General features: G+C 40.5%; 1 protein-coding gene across 4 annotated transcripts in view; it reads left to right on the top strand.

Moving 5' to 3' along the window:
• Window positions 1-21,985, top strand: part of RSF1 (remodeling and spacing factor 1) — a 293,731-nt gene that overhangs the window by 211,292 nt on the left and 60,454 nt on the right. For all 4 annotated transcript variants that reach the window (XM_029602188.1, XM_029602187.1, XM_029602189.1 and 1 more), the window contains one exon: window positions 11,958-12,037. In XM_029602188.1, coding sequence (XP_029458048.1) covers window positions 11,958-12,037 — 80 coding nt within the window. The remainder of the gene's footprint in view (window positions 1-11,957; window positions 12,038-21,985) is intronic.

Below are 21,985 nucleotides of genomic sequence, written 5' to 3'. Positions count from 1 at the left end.
GGGAAACAATAAATGAATTAAGTAAATAAGATTGCAATTATAAGAATAAAGAAAAAGTATTATAGAAAGAATACTCTCCTTGTAGGTCCTCCCTGCTGTGGAATTGTGTATTCTCAAACAAAGGACTGTATGGCACCAGGAACTCCATTTAAAGAGCTATTCACTCTCTTGTTCATGACTCATTCAACAACTCACTGTTACACACAGCTTTTTATATCTTATTTTCTCTGACTTTCATCTATTGACTGCAAGTTAGGTGTTTCAATTTGCACTTTAACAAAAGATTTACAACTAGCTCCCTTCAGTACTAGATCAAAGACTAGTACTGAAGGTTTTTCAGTACTAGTCTTTGATCTTCCCAGTTGTTAAGATACCAGATGTCTTGAAGTTATGTTAACTCATTATCAGCTCATTGGTGTCAGTACTAGTCTTTGAACTAATCAGTTGTTAAGAGACACCAAATGTTTTTTGAGGTTTCTTAATTCTTTATCAGCTCATTGGTGCCAGGAAGTCTCAGGAATGAAAGGAACAAAGAATGTGATAGTGTCATGCCTTTATACAATCCCTGTACTCAATTTATATGCAATATATTGATCCACAATCATGAGTCATTAGAGCCTGTTCTTATCCATCACAAACGGGCCAATTCAGTAAAGTCCACGGGAGAGGCACTCGCCTGTGCGCGCGATACAGTATTTAAATGAGGCTTGGTGGTAGAAACTGGCAAAAGGAGGCACTAGGGACACTAGCGCATCCCTAGTGCCTCCTTTTGGCCCGGAGCGGCGGCTGTCAGCAGGTTTGATAGCTGATGCTCAATTTTGCCGGCGTCTGTTCTCGAGCCCGCTGACAGCCACGGGCTCGGAAACCGGACGCCGGCAAAATTGAGCATCTGGTTTTCGACCCGACAGCCACCGGCCGACTTCAAATTTATATTTTTTTTTACTTTTTTTTACTCTTCGGGACCTCCGACTTAATATCGCCATGATATTAAGTCGGAGGGTGCACAGAAAAGCAGTTTTTACTGCTTTTCTGCGCACTTTCCCGGTGCCCGAAGAAATTAGCACCTACCTTTGGGTAGGCGCTAATTTTTGAAAGTAAAATGTGCGGCTTGGCTGCACATTTTACTTACTGAATCACGCAGGAATACCTAATAGGGCCCTCAACATGCATTTGCATGTTGAGGGCCCTATTAGGTTCGGCGGGTTGGATGCGCATTTTCCGCCCCTTACTGAATAAGAGGTAAGGGAAAACGTGTGTCCAATGGCAGGTTAACAGTGCGCTCTGTCGGAGCGCACTGTACTGTATCGGCCTGAAAGTCTTCCAGGGATCTATCTAAGCTGCCTAAAATTATCTTCTTACAAGACTGGAAACACTTGAAGGAGTAGAGAGAATGGAAAGTGATTTAAGAAAATTAAAAAGTGGTCAAATATTTGACAACTGCGATTCAGTGCCAAGAAGTGCAGAGACATGCATCTGGGGTGTGGAATTCCAAAAGAGCAGTATGTGATGGCGGGTGAAAGACTCATGTGTACTGAACAGGAGAGGGACCTTGGGTGACTGTGTCTGGTGATCTGAAAGTGGTAAAGCAATATGACAAGGCAGAAACTAAAGCCAAAACATGCTGGGCTGGATAGAGAGAGGAATAACTAGCAGAAAAAGGGAAGTAATAATGCCCTTGGTGAGGCCTCACCTGGAGTACACTGTTCAGTTCTGGAGATCGTATCTCAAAAACAATAGCGACAGGATGAAACTGGTGCAGAGGAAGCTTACCAAAATGGTGGGAAATCTGTTTCAGAAGACCTACGAAGAGAGGTTGAAGGATCTGAATATGTATTTCCCCGCAGAAGAAGAGATGCGGGGGGAGGTGTGATACAAACCTTCAGATACCTGATAGGTATTAACGATGCACAAACTTCAAACATTTTCTGCTGGGACTTAAGGGTCATGATATGAAACTTCAGAATCAATATCGGGAAATAGTTCTTCACAGAGAAGAGTGGTGGATGCCTGGAATGCCCTTCCAGAGGAGGTAGTGAAAACAAGAACAGTTAGTGAATTCAAAAGGGCATGGGAGAAATACTGTGGATCCCTAAAGGCATAAAGAAAGGGATGGTGTAACTTTTCTGCATGGGAGTAACATGCACGGAGCAGCAGTTACTTAGTTTCAAGGAAAGCAGCTTAACCAGATACTCTCTACCAGCAGAGAATTGATGAACTAATATTTCATTCATAGTTTGGCTTTAGCGGTCTTGAAATAATTATCAGAATTCAGTTGAAGGAAAGTTTTTGATCATAAAGCTGCGTGTCAGCAGTCTAAAGACAGGAGGAAGAATTAAACTGCACTCCTTTCCTAATTGAAGTTCTCTGTCTTTTATAATTGAGCTATGAAGAGCTCTTATACTGCATTCACAATTTTTCTCTGCCTGATGAGATTGTCTGCATTTGAAAGAAAGAAAAAAAAACATGGAGAGCCTATTTTGTATGTGAAGATACTGATTTTGCATATGAATACTATTTATTTATTTATGTTTTTTATATACCGGTCTTCTTACATTATATGCAAATCAAATCGGTTTACAGAGAACTATTGAAAGGTTTGCTTGGGAGCAATTACATATAACGAATAACTTTTTGAACAAACAGATAAATAGAACTTTTTAAACAAAAGTTAAATAGAGAAACTACTGTTTAACAAATCCACTGAAGAAGCTACTTTCCAGCGAAACAGTGGCCTCTTTTCGGGTACACTTTAAGAATTTGAACATTCTGATATATTTGGTATTTGGAAATATATATTGAATTTACACATTTTGTATTTTTGTATTGTGGGAAATTCCATTTATTGGTATATGTTTTAATTAGTGTTTGAATGAGTGGTTTGATTGGTGTGTATGTAATAAATTTTTAATATGGTTTGTAGCTCAATAGTCTATAATTTGAGGGTAATTAGTTAGTCTTAATTGACAGATTTTATTGTTAATTCTTTTTTGGGAACACTCTTTAACACTGATTCCCTTGGATTTTTGTTTTGTATCACCAATTTTTGGGAATCGTAGTGTTAGTACCTTCATTCTTTCCTAAGCAAGAGTATTCTTGTATTGTAACTTAGTTGAAAATGAAAATAAAGTATTAAAAAAAAAAAAAAGAAATAGTCCAAGAAGTAGTAGTAAAAGTTAATTTTAGTACAGATTTTTTAGAAATATAATTGATATATTAAAAAAAGGTAAAAATAAAAAATAAATGTAAATAATAAAAAAAAAAATTAAGATGGAAGCATTAGTGTGATTTAGATATAGCTGGTGTTTGAGCACTGGAAAATTGTGGGTATTTTATTGTAGTTTATCTCAAACATGCTTGGAGGTTTGTCTTGCTAAACTGGGTCATAACCAGTGACCTATTCCAAAACCTTTGCTTTTATGGGCATTGACAAGTATCCAACATATGTGGTTGATGTAGATGGCAAGATTTTTCCCTTTTTAGGATATTCAGTATGGGCTAAATCCTAAACAGGTTTACGCGTATTTACAATTGAAGCATTATATACAGACATTTATTTATTTATTTTTATATGCCGACATTCGATCTGAGATATCACATCGGTTTACATTCAGGTACTGTAGGTATTTCCCTATCCCCAGAGGGCTTACAATCTAAGGCCTGGATTTATCAATATGCGGTAAGTAACGCATGCGATAGCAAAAGGGGCATGTTTTATGCTAATATAGCATTTATCGCAATTTGCGCTAATTACCTGTGCGAAGAGCTAAGTTAGCGCAAATTGCGATACCATTTTCAGATTCTGCGATAAGTGCCAGATCGGTTGTATTTCCTACATTCAACCACTGGGGGACCATTGTTAATGGGGAGAGAGATAGCTTTCATAAACCTAACTAGTTTAGTTTACGTTCAAATCTTTTTATTGTAACAGCAATACAAACACCTGGCATGCACTGACATTTATGCATACCAGACCAAATGCACAACAACAATATATAGTTATTTTGTTTTATATTATAACCCTAACATAGGATCACAAACATATTACAGTTAATAGTTCATTTCACCCTCCCTCCCATCTGCACCTGTCCCACTCCTCCCCAAACCCCAAAGATCTAGAATAGGCAGACTTTAAACACATCCATAATGAAATACAAATTACCCCCCCAAAAAATGGAGGAAAAGCAAACATCACAATGCTCTTTTCTAAGTATTACATACTTAAAATATAGCAGCTGATAAAACAACAAAAAAGGGGGGGATAAGTCACCTCATGGATAAACACCATGAGGTAGATCTTCAAAACAAAAGCACGCGAACAAAAGTACACCAGATTTTATAAGATACGCGCCCTGAATGTGGTTTGCAAGTTGTCCTTACATTGCTGATACACAATCATTGCTCATTGGATGATACTACACTACTGTATTTTATTCATGATTTCAGAGTATTTGAGCCCCTGAGGCAGCAGCTGTTGAGCTGCGAAACTCGGCCTGAGTCGGGCATTTTTATGAACACGTTTCTGCTTCAATAAAAGTATTGAAAAAGATCAAGGCATCTATTCCTTTGTGTTTACCTGACGGCTATTATAGATCGCCTACCTCTTTGTTTTCTTGGACCACATTGCAAGGGCACATTGGAACAAGCTGCTGGAGGAAACCTGGCTCCACCTGTATTATCTGTGTTACATACAAGTATGAAGGCTTGACTTTTTCACCAGGCAGACGTGGATGGATTAACTTAAGGAGTACAGAGGCTACCTCTGGACATAGATAAGAGCTTTTAATGGGACCGTAGTGTTATATTGTGGTGTTAAGCAGGGGGATAGGGAAGAATGGGGTGAGGATTTTTTTTTTAATGTAGGGAGCATTGATTTTGATGATTGTGTAATTATAATATTGATTGCTGTGTGATGAAATTTGTATAATTATGTTTTAATGTTGTAATTTGCCTTGAGCAGGTTGTAGAGGCAGAGGATACATGGAAATAAATACATTTCATGTGTTTGTATTTAATATTATGTTCCAATATGAAATATTTTGAAACCCTGTTTATCCCATGGTAGGAGAATTGTTTGCTTACAGAAAATATCCCCCTCTTTCAGGGGAGGGTGAAACAAGGAGTCTCAGCCATCACAGAATAGTAACACCTAGAGACCAGAGTCACGTGTGTGTACCTGGTTCTGGAGGAGCCCATGGTATGTGATGTCTGAGGATTGCCTCCATGATAGCTGAGTTATTGGAAGAAGTCCCCCAAATATGGCTTGAGCTTTGAAGCCAGAGGAACAGGAGATAGCCACAAAAACAAATGTCAATCCTGCTCCCTGAGGGCTGAAAACATGTTTAGATTTTAGGATACACAAAATATGCATGTGAACTGGATTCTCAGAGCAAATGTATGGAAATCCATCTACTTAGTACCTGACAAACAGAACTGTCTGTGTCCTTCAAGAAACTGATTTGAGACCCATGTTTTAAAACAAAAGGAGAAGCTATTTTTTAGGCATGGCATTTCCAAGCTGTGTTATAAAGGAAACATTAGCAGCATTAGAAGAATCATTCTATGCCATGCAATGAAATAACACTTCTTGAAATGCATAAAAATCATTCAGCTTGGCCCAAGTTTTACTGGATGTATGCAGCAACAGAAAGACACATTTTAAAACAGCAAGTGTGTTTGCAAGGCCCTCTTGAAGCTAAAATGAACCATGTAGCTATACATCCTGGCTGCTTGCCTTAAAACCTCCAGGAACAAAGCTTTAGATATGTTATACGTATTCAAAGCCAAGATTATAAATCATAAGTGGCCTTCAGATGTATATCTGCTGCATATTGGCCATTATTACTGAGTCTTATTCAGAAGCTGCTTTCTTTTGCTGTGTATCCCTACCTGAGCTAAAAAGGGGAATCTCAAAATCTCAAAGATAAATCTTATCCCAGTTCCATTTGTTGTCACATTTTAGGTGTTTTTCCTGAAAGTAAGGAAAAGTATGTCTTATGGGAAGGTGGTATCCATCTAGTATCCACCTAGTATTAGTGGATAAACCAGTGAATGGATTTAGATAAATTTGATGTTTGAGAGTTATAGACCAAGAAGAGTTGAACATGTTAATCACTTTATATGAAGATCTCCTGAGAAATACTGAACTAATCATCATTGCGGCACTGTTGATTTTGTTGCTGGTATCTAAGAGAGATGACATAAACAGTGAGTTGGAGGAAAAGTGTTGACAGTGATCCTATTAGTAAGTTATTGGAGAATATCCAGTCATCTTGTGTGCCATCTGTTTTTATTGTGTTTTCAAATAAAAGAATATAGAGCACAAGAAGGCTAGATCTTCAGGAATGACTTGCGAATGGACATAGGCTCTGTCAACACTTTCTCCCCAACTTACTGTTTACATTGTCTCTGTTAGATACCTATACATGTGCTGTAGTGCTATGTAGGCCTATGAAGATCTATATTTGTTAGGCTACTGGCTAAAGACACTGACCTAATGAGGCATAAACTTACAAGGTAAGACCACATTCTACTGGTACATAAATAATGATACCCTAAATAGTTTCTTTATTCTAATTTGATTGATGTTTACTTTGCCATTTATTTTTTTAAAAATTGGCCTCAGTAAAGAATGCCATTGGAAGGAAGGTAAAATGATTACCAGTATGGTTAAAAGATGAGGTGAAAGAGGCTATTTTAGCCAAAAAAAAACCATCCTTCAAAAACTGGAAGAAGGATCCATCTGGAGAAAATAGGAAAAAGCATAAGCACTGTCAAGTTAAGTGTAAAACATTGATAAGGCAGGCTAAGAGAGAATTTGAAATGAAGTTGGCTGTAGAGGCAAAAACTCATAATAAAAACTTTAAAAAATATATCCAAAGCAAGAAACCTGTGAGGGAGTCGGTTGGACTATTAGATGACCAATGAGTTAAAGGGACTCTTGGGGAAGATAAGGCCATTGCAGAAAGACTAAATGAATTCTTTGCTTCTGTGTTTACTAATGAGGATGTTGGGGAGATGCCGGTTCCAGAGATGGTTTTCAAGGGTGTTGAGTCAGATGAATTGAACCAAATCACTGTGAACTTGGAAGATGTAGCAGGCCAAATTGACAAATAAAGAGTAGCAAATCACCTGGACTGGATGGTATGTACCCCAGGGTTTTCAAGGAACTCAAAAATAAAATTTCTGATCTATTAGTTAAAATTTGTAACATATCATTAAAATCTCCATTGTACCTGAAGACTGGAGAGTGGTCAAGGTAACCCCAATATTTAAAAAGGGCTCCAGGGACGAACCGGGAATCTAAAGACCAGTGAGTCTAACTTCAGTGCTGGGAAAAATAGTGGAAACTATTCTAAAGATCAAAATCACAGGGCATATAGAAAGATCTGGTTTAACAGAACATAGTCAACAGGAATTTACCCAAGGGAAGTCTTGCCTCTCAAATCTTTTTCATTTTTTTGAAGGTGTTAAACATGTGAATAATGTTGAACTGGTAGATGTATTGTATTTGGATTTTCAGAAGGCATTTGACAAAGTCCCTCATGAGAGACTTCTAAGGAAACTAAAAAGTTATGAGATGGGAGGCAATGTCCTTTTGTGGATTACAAACTGGTTAAAAGACAGGAAACAGAGTGTAGGTATAAATGGTCAATTTTCTCAGTGGAAAATGTAAACAGTGGAGTGCCTCAGGGATCTGTACTTGGACCGGTGCTTTTCAGTATATTTTTAAATGATCTGGAAAGGAATACAATGAGTGAGGTAATCAGAATTGCAGATGATACAAAATTATTCAGAGTAATTAAATCACAAGTGGATTGTGATAAATTGCAGGAAGACCTTGTGAGACTGGAAGATTGGGCATCCAAATGACAGATGAAATTTAATGTGGACAAGTGCAAGTTGATGCATATAGGGAAAAATAACCCATGCTGTAGCTACACGATGTTAGGTTCCATATTAGGAGCTACCACTCAGAAAAAAAGATCTAGGCGTCATAGTGAATAATACATTAAAATCGTCAGCTCAGTGTGCTGCAGCAGTCAAAAAAAGCAAACAGAATGTTAGGAATTATTAGGAAGGGAATGGTGAATAAAACGGAAAATGTCATAATGCCTCTGTATCACTCCATGGTGACATCGCACCTTGAGTACTGTGTACAATTCTGGTTGCCGCATTCCAAAGAGATATAGTTGCACTGGAGAAGGTACAGAGAAGGGCGACCAAAATGATTAAGGGGATGAAACAGCTCCCCTATCAGGAAAGGCTAAAGAGGTTAGGACTGTTCAGCCTGGAGAAGAGACAGCTGAGGGGGATATGATAGAGATCTTTAAAATCATGAGAGGTCTAGAACGGGTAAATGTGAATCGGTTATTTACTCTTTCGGATAATAGAAGGACTAGGGGGCACACCATGAAGTTAGCAAGTAGCACATTTAAAACTAATTGGAGAAAATTATTTTTCACTCAACAAACAATTAAACTGGAATTTGTTGACAGAGAATGTGGTTAGTGCAGTTAGTGTAGCTGGGTTTAAAAAAGGTTTGGATAAGTTCTTGGAGAAGTAAACAAATAACTCTGGGAGTAGCTTGCTTTATTGCAGCAGTTACTACCCCTAACCAGTTAAGCTAGATACTTCACTTAGATGCAGCTCCAGCACTGCTCTCTACATAAATAGTGGGGGTGGAAGGTAACTAGAACCAAAAAGTTACTAATAAGGGCCAAGAATAACAGATAAGTATGGTCTTCTGCCATCATTTCTATGCTTCTATGTAAGTTTCAGAGAATAATAATTGATATAAATATCTCATAGAAATACTGCTAGAAGAAAATGTACATAATAAGGAGTACTAAGAAAAATAACCATATTTTAGTTTTCAAGTTGAGGTCTAAGATAGTAAATTAAGAACTTTCTCTCATTAGGTTCAGCAGTGCAAAAGCTAGGAGCTAGTTTTTGTTTTATAATTTCCAGCTAAATGCAAAATGACTTTTAGGTACGTGTATGTGTTTTACGAACTTGAACAGTTAGAAGGTTTTGTTAAATTACATGAAAGAGAAGTGGGCAAGGAGGCTTTGGATAAGTTTGATTTCTTGTCCTCTTTTTCTTGACCTAAATGAGGCTGCTTTGAATCCTCACAGTTTTCTGCTGTTTTTCTTTTGTTTGCTTTTCAACACTTCAAAGCAAATTGCATTCTGATACTGTAGGTATATCCCTATCCTATGAAATTTAATGTGGACAAGTGCAAGGTGTTGCATATAGAGAAAAATAACCCTTGCTGTAGTTACACGATGTTAGGTTCCATATTAGGAGCTACCACCCAGGAAAAAGATCTAGGCATCATAGTGGATAATACTTTAAAATAGTCTGCTCAGTGTACTGCAGCAGTCAAAAAAGCAAACAATGTTAGAAATTATTAGGAAGGGAAGGGTTAATAAAACGGAAAATGTCACAATGCCTCTATATCGCTGCATGGTGAGACCGCACCTTGAATACTGTGTACAATTCTGGTTGCCGCATCTCAAAAAAGATATAGTTGCGATGGAGAAGATACAGAGAAGGGCAACCAAAATGATAAAGGGGATGGAACAGCTCCCCTATGAGGAAAGGCTGAAGAGGTTAGGGCTGTTCAACTTGGAGAAGAGACGTCTGAGGGGGGATATAATAGAGGTCTTGAACGAGTAGATGTGAATCAGTTATTTACACTTTCGAATAATAAAAGGACTAGGGGGCATTCCATGAAGTTAGCAAGTAGCACATTTAAGACTAATCAGAGAAAATTATTTTTCACTCAAAACACAGTGTAGAGCTCTGGAATTTGTTGCCAGAGGATGTGGTTGGTGCAGTTAGTGTAGCTGGGTTCAAAAAAGATTTGGATAAGTTCTTGGAGGAGAATTCCATTAAAGGCTATTAATCAAGTTTGCTTAGGAAATAGCCACTGCTATTAATTGCATCAGTAGCATGGGATCTTCTTAGTGTTTGGGTAATTGCCAGGTTCTTGTGGCCTGGTTTGACCTCTGTTGGAAACAGGATGCTGGGCTTGATGGACCCTTAGTCTGACCCAGCATGACAATTTCTTATGTTCTTATCTACCCATCAATACCTGTCGGACTTGCCATTCATATGAAAGAAACATATGAGAACATGCAGCTACTGCTGAACCACACTGAGTACTCTAGGTACAACTGGGATTTGTGTGGTGATTTCAAGGTAGTTGCAATTCTACTGGGTCTGCAGCTTGGTTACACCAAGTATTATTGCTTCCTTTGTGAGCGGGACAGTTGAGCAAGAGATTCGCATTACATCAGAAAAGTCTGGCCTCTCCGCAAGAAGTTGGTTCCAGGGCAGAAGAATGTAGTGCACGACCCATTGGTGGATCCAAGTAAGATATTTCTTCCACCTTTGCACATCAAACTTGGGCTGATGAAAAACTTTAAGGCAATGAACAAGCAAAGTAAAGCCTCTTATTATTTGCGGTAAATGTTTCCACACATAAGTGACGCCAAGATAAAAGAAGGTGTTTTCTTTGGCCCACAAATCCGAGCTGTGATGAAGAACAGCCACTTTGATGGTCTTCTGCAAGGTACAGAACGTGTTGCGTGGACAGCCTTCAAGAATGTTGTTTGTAACTTTCTAGGCAACTATAAGGCAGCAGACTATGTCGAACAGGTTGAAAATCTGCTTTAGGCATACAAATTGATGAAGTGCAACATGTCCTTGAAGATACATTTTCTTCATTCCCACTTGGACTTCTTCCCAGACAACCTTGGCGCTGTGAGTGACGAACATGGTGAAAGGTTTCATCAAGACATTGTCAAAATGGAGAAACTGTATTAAGGCAAAATGGAGAAACTGTATTAAGGCAAGTGGAACCACTCCATGCTGGGTGACTATTGTTGGACTTGCATCCGCGAAGCGTTGGACAGCGATTACAAATGAAAATCTGCGGCAAAACATTTTTAGTTTTGTTTTCTGGTGTCAACATTGCCATTATAGCTTATGCCACTACAGACACATAACAATGCTTAATATATATCGCACTTTTCTGGCAAACAGTATGTGACACAGACATAATAAATGCATATTTGTTTTCAGCTTGTTAAAATCTACTTGTTTCACTGAAGGTTGTGGAAGAAACAAAATGTTCCCAGAAATTTGTTTACCAGTGAGATCAGAGGAGAGAATGGAAGAGAAGTGAATGAGAGGAGAAAGGAGTGATGATGAGAGGAGAGAGGAAAACGAGACATTTTGGGGAAGTGCTAGTAGACAAAACTGTATTGGAGAGGAGGAGAAATAGCTTTGTAGATGAGAGAGAGATTTTTGTGGAGGTGAGAGCCTGATAACTGGATAGAATTTAGAAGGGGAAGGGAAAGAAATCACTTTGGAGAGTATTGGAGAGGTGGGATCGGGAAGGGGAAAAGGCTGGGAAGGTGGGTAGGATAGAGCAGTATGAGGAAATCGTCCTTGGGGAAAAGGTAAAAAGGTTGAGAGGCTGAGAGGGAGGGGTACAAAATCAAAAGAAAGAGACAAAGCTGGAAGAAAGAAAACAGAAGCAAAAAGAATTAAATGCTCAGAATGGTTAGAAAACTAATTTTGAAAGATGAGTATTGAGATTTTCACTAAAATAACTTTGTGCTTATCAAATAATGTAAATATGTGCAAATTTGCATAAATATGTAATAGAAAATTGTAATATACAAGTGGGCGTACAAAATATGAAAAAAAAAACCCTATCTTCTGCACAGAATGTACCCTTCAGCCGTTGCAGGAACCTGTGGCTGTTTCTTTCCCCTTACAGGCTTGTTTCTGTAGATCTTCAACCATAAAGTTCTTGACTGGGAAGTTCATTGCTGCCTGTGACTCAAAGTTCTAAACATATTGAGAGAAGGTTTTGAACAAATAAACTTTCTGAAGTGTTGTGCAGGTTCAGGAAACTGACATTGTATACTTTTTCCCCATGACAGAAATTACTATGTGAAAAGCTTGAGGAGCAGTTGCAAAATTTGGACGTTGTGTTGAAAAAGAAAGAGCGGGCGGAAAGAAGGTATGGCTATTTTATTGGTGGTGGTGAATGTTGTAGAAGAAATAAAAGGTTCCAAGCACCTATCTCCAAGGGACTGATTCTCCCGTGGAGAAATCTTAGGGAACAGCTTCTGTCTTCTCCTACAAATTCAGTGGGAGCCCTCATCCAGAAGACTTTTGTCCATGCTGTATCTGATGAAACAAGGCTTTATATCTTTTTTCGAAATTGTGGTGGTAAGTTCTAGAAAATCTCTCAATCAAAAACAAGGGCAGCAATATTCTGTTAAACACAATCTCTAAAACCTCATACATTTATCTTTACATATTAAACATTTATTATGGTTATTATACCTCAATTACATGTAAAAGGATTTTTTTCTAAAAGAAATTGATAACAGTTGTATAGATACACACACAGTTTTCTTTTCTGCCATACACCAAACAATTGTCAGATCTCAAACATGTAAAAATATATACAATCAATATTGTGTACCTCACAAACACTGTAAAAGGCACACATTACCAAAGTTTAAAATATTATAAAGCTATCACAACTTAATTCTATACATCATAAGTTTTAAACAGAACCAACCCCATGATGAATATACCACATTTATAAATATCCATAAACCATTTTTTAAAGGGAACTGACTCGTTATTCTTTAGTGTTCTTGTTTCTCTTGATTCATTGTGCCGCTGTAAACCTCAGATCGATCTATTATTGTATTTTTGTTTATATATCAGATATCTCCTTCTCCTCTAATCTTTACTTTCTTAGCATCCAGTCAGATGAATCCAGAACCACTGGGTTTATGCACTCCTACCAGTAGATGGAGATGGAGCAAACTGACATCACAGTATATATACCCTTGCAGTGACATCAGCTTGCCAGCATTCTCCATCTCCAGCAGATGTTGGACATACATTTCCCCTCTGGGGATTGCTTCAGTTTTAAGAAGGAGAATTAAGGAAAAAAATGTAATGCCCTGTTCTCCTGCAGTGATACCAATTGGTCTCTCCCCTAGTTGAGAATTCCTAAGATGATTTCAGTGGTCCCCAGGTTGAGTAGCCTCTGTAGTTGCAATGTGGTAGACCTCAACGGCTTTTCATGCACTTTCAGAGGCTGCCCTCTTCTGGCTTGTCGGTCTATCGTGTGCACATAGTAAAGCTTTGAATTCTGAGCGCCCACTTTAAGCACCGCCTAGTGGCCACACGCTTATGTCAGTGTACTAGTGGCACTATGCTCTTCATTTTTTGTATGCTGTCATTTTGGTTGTCTGGGTGAGCGCCTAGGTATGCAAGTACATGTATTGGATGCATAATTTTTGGGTGCCTAGTTGAGCGCATATATAAAAATAAGAGGCAAAAATCAACTAGACACACACCTCCGGCCATCGCTCAGCTCATTGTTGGCCATAATAGCACCTGTGCAGCATAAGAACATAAGAAATTGCCAAGCTGGGTCAGACCAAGGGTCCATCATGCCCAGCATCCTGATCAACAAAGGCCAAACCAGGCCACAAGAACCTGGCAAGTATCCAAAAACTAAGAAGATCCCATGCTACTGATGCCAGTAATAGCAAAGGCCATTCCCAAGTCAACTTGATTAATAGCAGTTAATGGATTTCTTCTCCACGAACATATCCAAACATTTTTTTAAATCCAGCTACACTAACTGCACTAACCACATCCTCTGGCAACAAATTCCAGAGCTTAATTGTGCGTTGCGTGAAAAGGAATTTTCTCCGATTAGTCTTAAATGTGCTACTTGCTAACTTCATGGAATGCTCCCTAGTACTTATATTATCGTAAAGTGTAAATAACCGATTCACATCTACTCGTTCAAGACCTCTCATGATTTTAAACACCTCTATCATATCCCCTCTTAGCCGCCTCGTCTCCAAGCTGAACAGCCCTAACCTCTTCAGCCTTTCCTAATAGGGGAGCTGTTCCACCCCCTTTAACATTTTGGTTGCCCTTCTCTGTACCTTCTCCATCACAGCTATATCTTTTCTGAGATGTGGTGACCAGAACTGTACACAGTATTCAAGGTGCAGTCTCACCATGGAACAATACAGAGGCATTATGACACGAGCGCTTTCCTTTGCTGGCCCCTTCTTATGGAACACTATGCCCACGGAACTACGCCTCGAGTTGTCTCCCAAGATATTCAAGCAAAAACTCAAGACATGGTTATTCACTCATGCTTATACATGATACATATATGTGTATCTACTCCCTATATATGCCCTTCCTCTATCCACCCAATACATCTCCGTTATGCACCAATTCTGTTTTGCTCCTTATAACTACTTAATACTTTCTATACCCTCTATTTAACCGCTCCTACTTGTGCTTGCTATCACTCCCCCTATTTGCCATCTCTAACTTATAAATCCATTCCTTCATTTATCCATCCCGAACTATTTTCCTTCTGTTCTTAGGCTCCCTATATTATTCATTAAGCTATGTTTAGCTCAGCACAGTTATAAGTTGCGTTTAATTGATATGTTTTGCTTCAATTATGTTTTACTTGTTTCATGTTTAAGAATTCATATATTAACCTTATGTTATATGTATAAAGCTCTGGCGTATGTTCCTGTTCTCTGTACACAGACGCGATATCTCTGATGAATGGCGGTATATAAAAAACTTTAAATAAATAAATACATTTTCCGTTTTGTTAACCATTCCCTTCTTAATAATTCCTAACATTGTTTGCTTTTTTGACTGCTGCAGCACACTGAGCCGATGATTTCAAAGTATTATCCACTATGATGCCTAGATCTTTTTCCTGGGTGGTAGCTCCTAATATGGACCCTAACATCGTGTAACTACAGCAAGGGTTATTTTTCCCTATATGCAATACCTTGCACTTGTCCACATTAAATTTCATCTGCCATTTGGATTCCCAATCTTCCAGTTTTGCAAGGTCCTCCTGCAATGTATCACAATCCGCTTACTCTGAATTATTTTGTATCATCTGCAAATTTGATAACCTCACTCGTATTCCTTTCCAGATCATTTATAAATATATCGAAAAGCACCTGTCCAAGTACAGATCCCTGAGGCACTCCACTGTTTACCCTTTTCCACTGAGAAAATTGACCATTTAATCCTACTCTCTGTTTCCTGTCTTTTAATCAGTTTGTAATCCACAAAAGAGCATTGCCTCCTATCCAATTACTTTTTAGTTTTCTTAGAAGCCTTTCATGTGGACTTTGTCAAATGCCTTCTGAAAATCCAAATACACTACATCTCCCAGTTCACCTTTATCCACATGTTTATTAACCCCTTCAAAAAAAAAATGAAGCAGATTTGTGAGGCAAGACATCCCTTGGGTAAATCCATGTAGACTGTGTTCCATTAAACCATGTGTTCCATTAAACCATAAAATCACTTGGTTGAATGGAACACAGTCAAAATGGATTTACCATGTAGACTGTGTTCCATGTAGATCTTTAGAATAATTTCCACTATTTTTCCCGGCACTGAAGTAGGACTCACTGGTCTACAGTTTCTTGGATTGCCCCTGGAGCCCTTTTTAAATATTGGTGTTACATTGGCCACCCTCCAGTCTTCAGGTACAATGGATGATTTTAATGATAGGTTACAAAATGTAACTAAAAATCTGAAATTTCATTTTTTAATTCCTTCAAAACCCTAGGATGCATTCCATCCAGTCCAGGTGATTTGCTTCTCTTTAGTTTGTCAATCTGGCCTACGACATCTTCCAGGTTCACAGTGGTTTGGTTCAGTTCATCTGACTCATCACCCTTGAAAACCATCTCTGGAACTGGTATCTCTCCAAAATCCTCCTCAGTAAACATAGAAGCAAAGAATTCATTTAATCTTTCTGCAATGGCCTTATCTTCCCTTAGAGCCCCTTTAACCCCTTGGTCATCTAATGGTCCAAACGACTCCCTCACAGGTTTCTTGCTTTGGATATATTTTTTAAAGTTTTTATTATGAGTTTTTGCCTCTATAGCCAACTTCATTTGAAATTCTCTCTTCACTCGTCTTTTCAATATTTTACACTTAACTTGACAATGCTTATGCTTTTTCCTATTTTCTTCAGATGGATCCTTTTTGAAGGATTTTTGTTTTTGGCTAAAATTGCTTCTTTCACCTCACCTTTTAACCATGCCAGAAATTGTTTTGCCTTCCTTACACTTTTCTTAATGCCTAAGCACCTTATCTTATTTATTTATTTATTTATTGTTTTTGTTATACCGAGTTTCATGACAGGCATCACATCAACCCGGTTTACAATGTACCTTACCTTATTATTATTATCTTATTACCTTATCTTATTATTCTTAATGCTTAAGCACCTTATTGTAACTGCTACTTTCTTCTTCTATCACATGTTAATGTTTTAAGTTTTTAAGTATTTATCCTTTTGTCACACGCTGTTATTTGTAAACCGGCATGATGCGACTCCCATCGCGAATGCCGGTATATAAGAAATTCAAATAAAATAAATAAAAAATCTTTGCACTGCCTGTTCTTTTCGGGCATCTCCTACTGGAATGTCCGCTGCTTTGTGCCAGCACTGCTTGAAGGCTCAGAGTGTCTTGTTTTCCTCAATTTTTAGATAAGCCTTGTTCTTCCCAGGCGGTGTGGCCTGGTTGAAGACCTCTCAGGTAGGGTGCCTGACATTGGCCCTCCCCTAACTGTTTCTCAGCAGGGCAAGGTGACTTAGTAAGTACTCCTCAGATGCCTCTCGGTCTGGATGCTTCTGCATTTTTCAGCGCCGAAGTGTCCTTTGAATGGCAGCAGTTCCTCTGGATTGGAGCTCAGGCTAGTTTGAATGAGGGTGGGGAACCGCCTTCCCACCCCCCCCCCCCCCCAGAACATGCTTGGAGTTCCTGGGGCAGACTTCATTTCTGAGCCAAGGAGAAATCCTATTTTTGTTCCCTTGTGTAAAGCCTCTTGTTTTTTTCCCCGAGATGGAAGCCATTCAAGAATTGATTGAGCTTGAGTGCAGTACCCCAAAGGCTAGTTCCAAGGGAGTCGGATTTTGGAAGGCCTATACCTTCTGGATCCAGTGGTGAGAGAGCACTTCCATTTTCTGAAAGGTAGATGCACTTGTGTGTGCAGTCTCCAAGCGGACCACTATTTCTGTGGAAGGGGGGAGAGACCTTGATGGATGCTCATGGTAGCAAAATTGAGAGTGTCCTTGAGTAGGCGTTTGAAGCTTTGGCAGTGATCTTGCAGATCGCATCTTGTCCTTGGTGCCTCGCTCTTGTTTACTTCTGTCCCAGGAGGTTGTTGACTCTGGCATAAATCCTAGCACTGTTATGGAACCAGCTGCTGCCTTTTTGGCTGATGCGGGCTGTGCTTTGGTCCTCACTTTGTCCAGAGGGGTGACTTTGATTGTGGCAGCCAGGTGGCAGTTATGGTTGAGAAATTGGTCGGCCAATTCAAACTCTGAGGCTAATTTCACCAAATTGCCCTTTAACAGCTCACTCTTGTTTGTCAAACTGGCCATTAAGTGGGGCGAATCTCCGGTTCCTCGTATGCCAGAGGATAAGAGATAGGTGCAGCGCTCCCTTATCATGAGAGTTCGTGCTGGAGGATCCAGGTGTTTTCGACCCTATAGGGGAATGACCTTTCAGAAGACTTGGCCCTTTGGTAGGTCTTAGTCCTTTTGTTCCCGACAACCTAGATGAGGTGCAGGCTCACGTGGTGGACCCTCCCATACCTCCCAACCGACCCACCCCCAGGAACAGGAGATGGAGTTCCTCTCTCTGTCTTTCATCAGAGGTGGGTCGAAATCACATCAGATCAGTGAATCCTGGAGGTGATTCAAGAAAGATATGCAATGGAGTTTCGCAGTATTCCTCGGGACATGTTCATGGCATCTCCCTGCTGAAGAAGCAGGCAATGGAAGTTACATTGGCAAGGCTTCTCAGTCTGAGGGCTGTGGTCCCAGTGTCCCATCTCAAGACCAAACGGGGCGATATTCCAATTATTTTGGTGTGCCAAAGAAGTGGACTCTTTTTTTTTTTTTTTTTTTTTTTTCCCCATCCTGGCTCTCAAAGGCATCAACTGTCATAATCAAGTGAAGCATTTTTGCATGGAAACCTTGCATTCAGTGATAATGGCCATGAAGTCGGGGGAGTTTCTGACCTCTCTGGATCTATCTGAGGCGTATCTCCACATTCCCATCCGATTAGAGCATTAATGCTTTCTGCGGTTCGCAGTTCTGGGACGCCGCTTTCAGTTTCAGGCACTACTCTTTGGTATGGTCACCACTCCCATTACCTTTCCACAGTAATGGTGGTAGTTGCAGCAGAGTTGAGAGAGGATGGAATCCTAATACTCCTGTATTTGGACGAATGACTGCTTCATGCAAAATCACTGGAAGAGAGCCACCTGGTGACTCGCAGGGTGAATTCCCTGTTGTGGGAGCTCGGCTGGGTGATGAACTTAGCCTAGCGCAGCCTTCAGCCTCCTCAGCTGCTGGAATTCCTTGGAGTTCGGTTCAACTCGAAAAACAGGGAAAGGTATACCTGCTGGAAGCTAGAATTCAGAAGTTGCTAGCTCAACTCGGTCTGTTGTTGAACCCTCTGCGCCCGACCATGTGGTCTTACCTGCAGGTCCTTGGTCTAATGGCAGCAACCCTAGCAATAGTACCATGGTTATTCCAAAATGCCTATATCATAACTTAAGCCTTTCTGATATTAGTACTTACTCCTATATGGACAAATTTCTTGAAGAATCTAACTGGCGAATTCAATAACACTTCACTTTCCACCCCTCTATACCTTATCTTGTTCCAAAGCACCCCAAATATTAGCTCATCCCTGCATATCTCCTCACCCCTGCTAACATTAGTCAATGTATGTGTCCATGAGAACTTTAGCCAACATATATGCCTGTCTTTAAATTGTATGTTAGATTAACACCTTAAGTGAATATATTTGTCAATTCATATTATGTATATCATGATGTAAACCGTTGTGATCTTCATTTGGAACGTCGGTATATAAAATGGATAAATAAATAAATGTGCGTTCTCTGCTGCAATCCCTGCTGTCTCGGTGGAATACGTAGTCTTAAGATTATTCAAGTCAGCTCCACCTGCCAATGGAGGTCTTCTCCCAACTGCAATGCAACGACTGTGGCTTAGATCACTCAGCAGGGAGGAACCAAGAGCCACCAAGTGTCGCAGGGCATTGATCTCAGCCTCACACATTGATCTCAGCCTCACACATTGCAGGCAAAGGCAACATAAGAGAAGGCTTCTCAGCGAGGAGAGTCTGCACTCAGGAGAGTAGGCATTGTCAGACAAGGCGTTTCGGATGATTCAGGATCGCTGGTGTCTCCTGGACCGGGACCTGTTGGCAATTTTGCATGGGGCCAGAGTTACGCGATTTTTCAGTTGCAAAAGAGATCCGCAGTCATTGGGGATCGATGCCCTGGTGCAGGTTTGGCCAGAAGATAAGATGCCGTATGCCTTTCCTCCATGGCCCATGTTAGGCAGATTGATTTCAAGAATCAAATGCCACAGAAGGATGGTGCTGTTGGTCGCTCCAGATTGGCCCAGGAGACTGTTCTATGCAGATCTGTGGAGGCTCCTGGTGGATTCGCCTCTTCAACTTCCAGCGCATAGGAACCTGTTACAGGAGGGAGCTGTTTTTCACAGAGATCCAGCTTGATTTTCTCTTATGGTATTGCTGTTGAAAGGGTTCGTTTGCTGAAACATGGATACTCTGCAACAGTGATTTCCACTTTGCTAAGAGCTAGAAAGTTTTCCACTTCCTTGGCCTATATTTTTTATTTATTTTATTTATTTTGGATTTTTATATACCGGCATTCGAGACCGCAGTCACATCATGCTGGTTCACATATACGGAGTTCGAGAGTGTTTGAGGCCTGATGTAAGGATCAAGGTGCTCTTCCTTCCTTGGTCAAAATTCTGCTCATGTTGGAATTTTTTCAGGATGCCTTGAATATTGGCTTGGCTCTCTATCTCTTGGTAGTACAGATAGCGGCTCTTGCCTGTTTCAGGGGTCAGGTAAATGGTGGATCCTTGTTAGCTCATCCTGAGGTGGCCCATTTTCTGAAAGGAGTGAACCATCTTTGTCCTCCTTTGCAGTTTCCAGTTCCCCTAAGGCAGGGGTCGGGAACCCATGGCTCGCGAGCCAGATATGGCTCTTTTGAGGGCTGCATCTGGCTCGCAGACAAGTTTTGCCACACTTTCCCGCTGACCCAGCTGCTGCCCGGTCCTCTTCCGCCCGGGCTTAAAATGCTGTCAGCCCGGGCGGAACGCGGCAGGACAGCTGGAGTCAGCGGCACCGGCGTGCTCTATTCTTCCCCCCCCCCCCCCGCGGCCCGGAAGAGGAAGTGGAGAGTATCGGGTGCGTGCGCGGCAAGAAGAGGCCACGCTAGTGCGCTCGGCATCGGCCCGAAGAAAAGAAGACTGCAGCGTGGCTCGGAGGAAAATGAAGAGCTTCAACCGCGGCCGATGGGACTCCGCCTCCGCGAGGGCTGAAAATGAAGGAGGTTAGCGTTGGGAGAAGGCTGCTGCTGCCGCGAGTTCCCGGGGGGGGGGGAGAGAGAGAGTGAATGAGCGAGCAAGCATGTGTGTTTGCTCGCTCATTCACTCTCTCTCTCCCCCCCCCCCACCCCGGGAACTCGCGGCAGCAGCAGCCTTCTCCCAACGCTAACCTCCTTCATTTTCAGCCCTCGCGGAGGCGGAGTCCCATCAGCCGCGGTTGAAGCTCTTCATTTTCCTCCGAGCCGCGCTGCAGTCTTCTTTTCTTCGGGCCGATGCCGAGCGCACTAGCGTGGCCTCTTCTTGCCGCGCACGCACCCGATACTCTCCACTTCCTCTTCCGGGCCGCGGGGGCCTGTGTGTGTGTGTGAGTGAGAGATTGCATGTATGTGAATGATTGAGAGCCTGTACATGTGAAAGAGAGTATGTCTGTGATTGAGAGCCTGCCTGTGAGAGAGAGAGAGCATGAATGTAAGTTTACCATTGGGAACCTGTATGTGTAAGTTTGTGATTGAAAACCTGTTTGTGTGAAAGAGTATGTGTGTATGATTGAGATCCTTTGTGTGTGAGAGAAATCATGTGTATGTATGATTAAGAGCCTGTGTGTATAAGTAAGAGAGAGATCATGTGTGTCTGTGTGTGATTGAGAGCTGGTTTAGGTGATTGCATGTGAGTATGTGATTGAGAGCCTGTGTTTAAATGAGAGAGAGACCATGTGTCTGTGTGTGATTGAGAGCTGATTTAGGTGAGGGAGCATGTGAGTATGTGATTGAGAGCCTGTGTGTAAATGAGAGAGAGGACATGTTTGTAAGCATGTGAATGAGAGTCTGTGTGTGAGAGAAAAAGACAGCATGTATTTATGTGATTGAAAGCCTGTGTGTGTGTAAGCGTGAAAAGATAGACAGCATGTGTGTAAATGTGTAATTAAGAGCCTATATAAGTGAGAGAGAAAAAGCATGTGTATATGTGAGTGACTGAGAGCATGTGTGTATAGGTGTGTCATTGAGAGCCAGTGTGAGAGAGAGCACTGGTATGTGACTGAGAGAGGAAAAAGTTCCAAGCAAACCACCCCACCTCCTGCTAATTCAGAACAATCTCAGGACACCTGGATATCAAACGTTCCCAGGTATGCAGAGCAAAAAAATTTTTGTATCCTTATTATTTTTCATTACTGGGTCTTTGTGTCTGCTATTTTGAAATATTTTGTTGGTATCTGGAAATGTTTTATATGAGTTTTTAATTATTGGATATTCCACTCATCAGCTGTTTCGAAATATGTTCTTTTTGTTAGTACAGTTTTACTGCTGATGATTTTATATTTCTTGATTTGTTTTATAAGGATGGGTGATGTTTCTTTTTTCCTTTGTTACACTGCATACAGAGACTCTGGCTTGTTGCAGTTTCCAATTCAGTTTTTTCTGCATGCTTCTTGTTATGCATTTTGGTCTCTTTATTCTATGTTAG

Source organism: Rhinatrema bivittatum, chromosome 5 (genome assembly GCF_901001135.1).
Source record: "Rhinatrema bivittatum chromosome 5, aRhiBiv1.1, whole genome shotgun sequence".
Taxonomy (NCBI): Eukaryota; Metazoa; Chordata; class Amphibia; order Gymnophiona; family Rhinatrematidae; genus Rhinatrema; species Rhinatrema bivittatum.
This window is presented reverse-complemented; position numbering and strand designations above follow the sequence as displayed.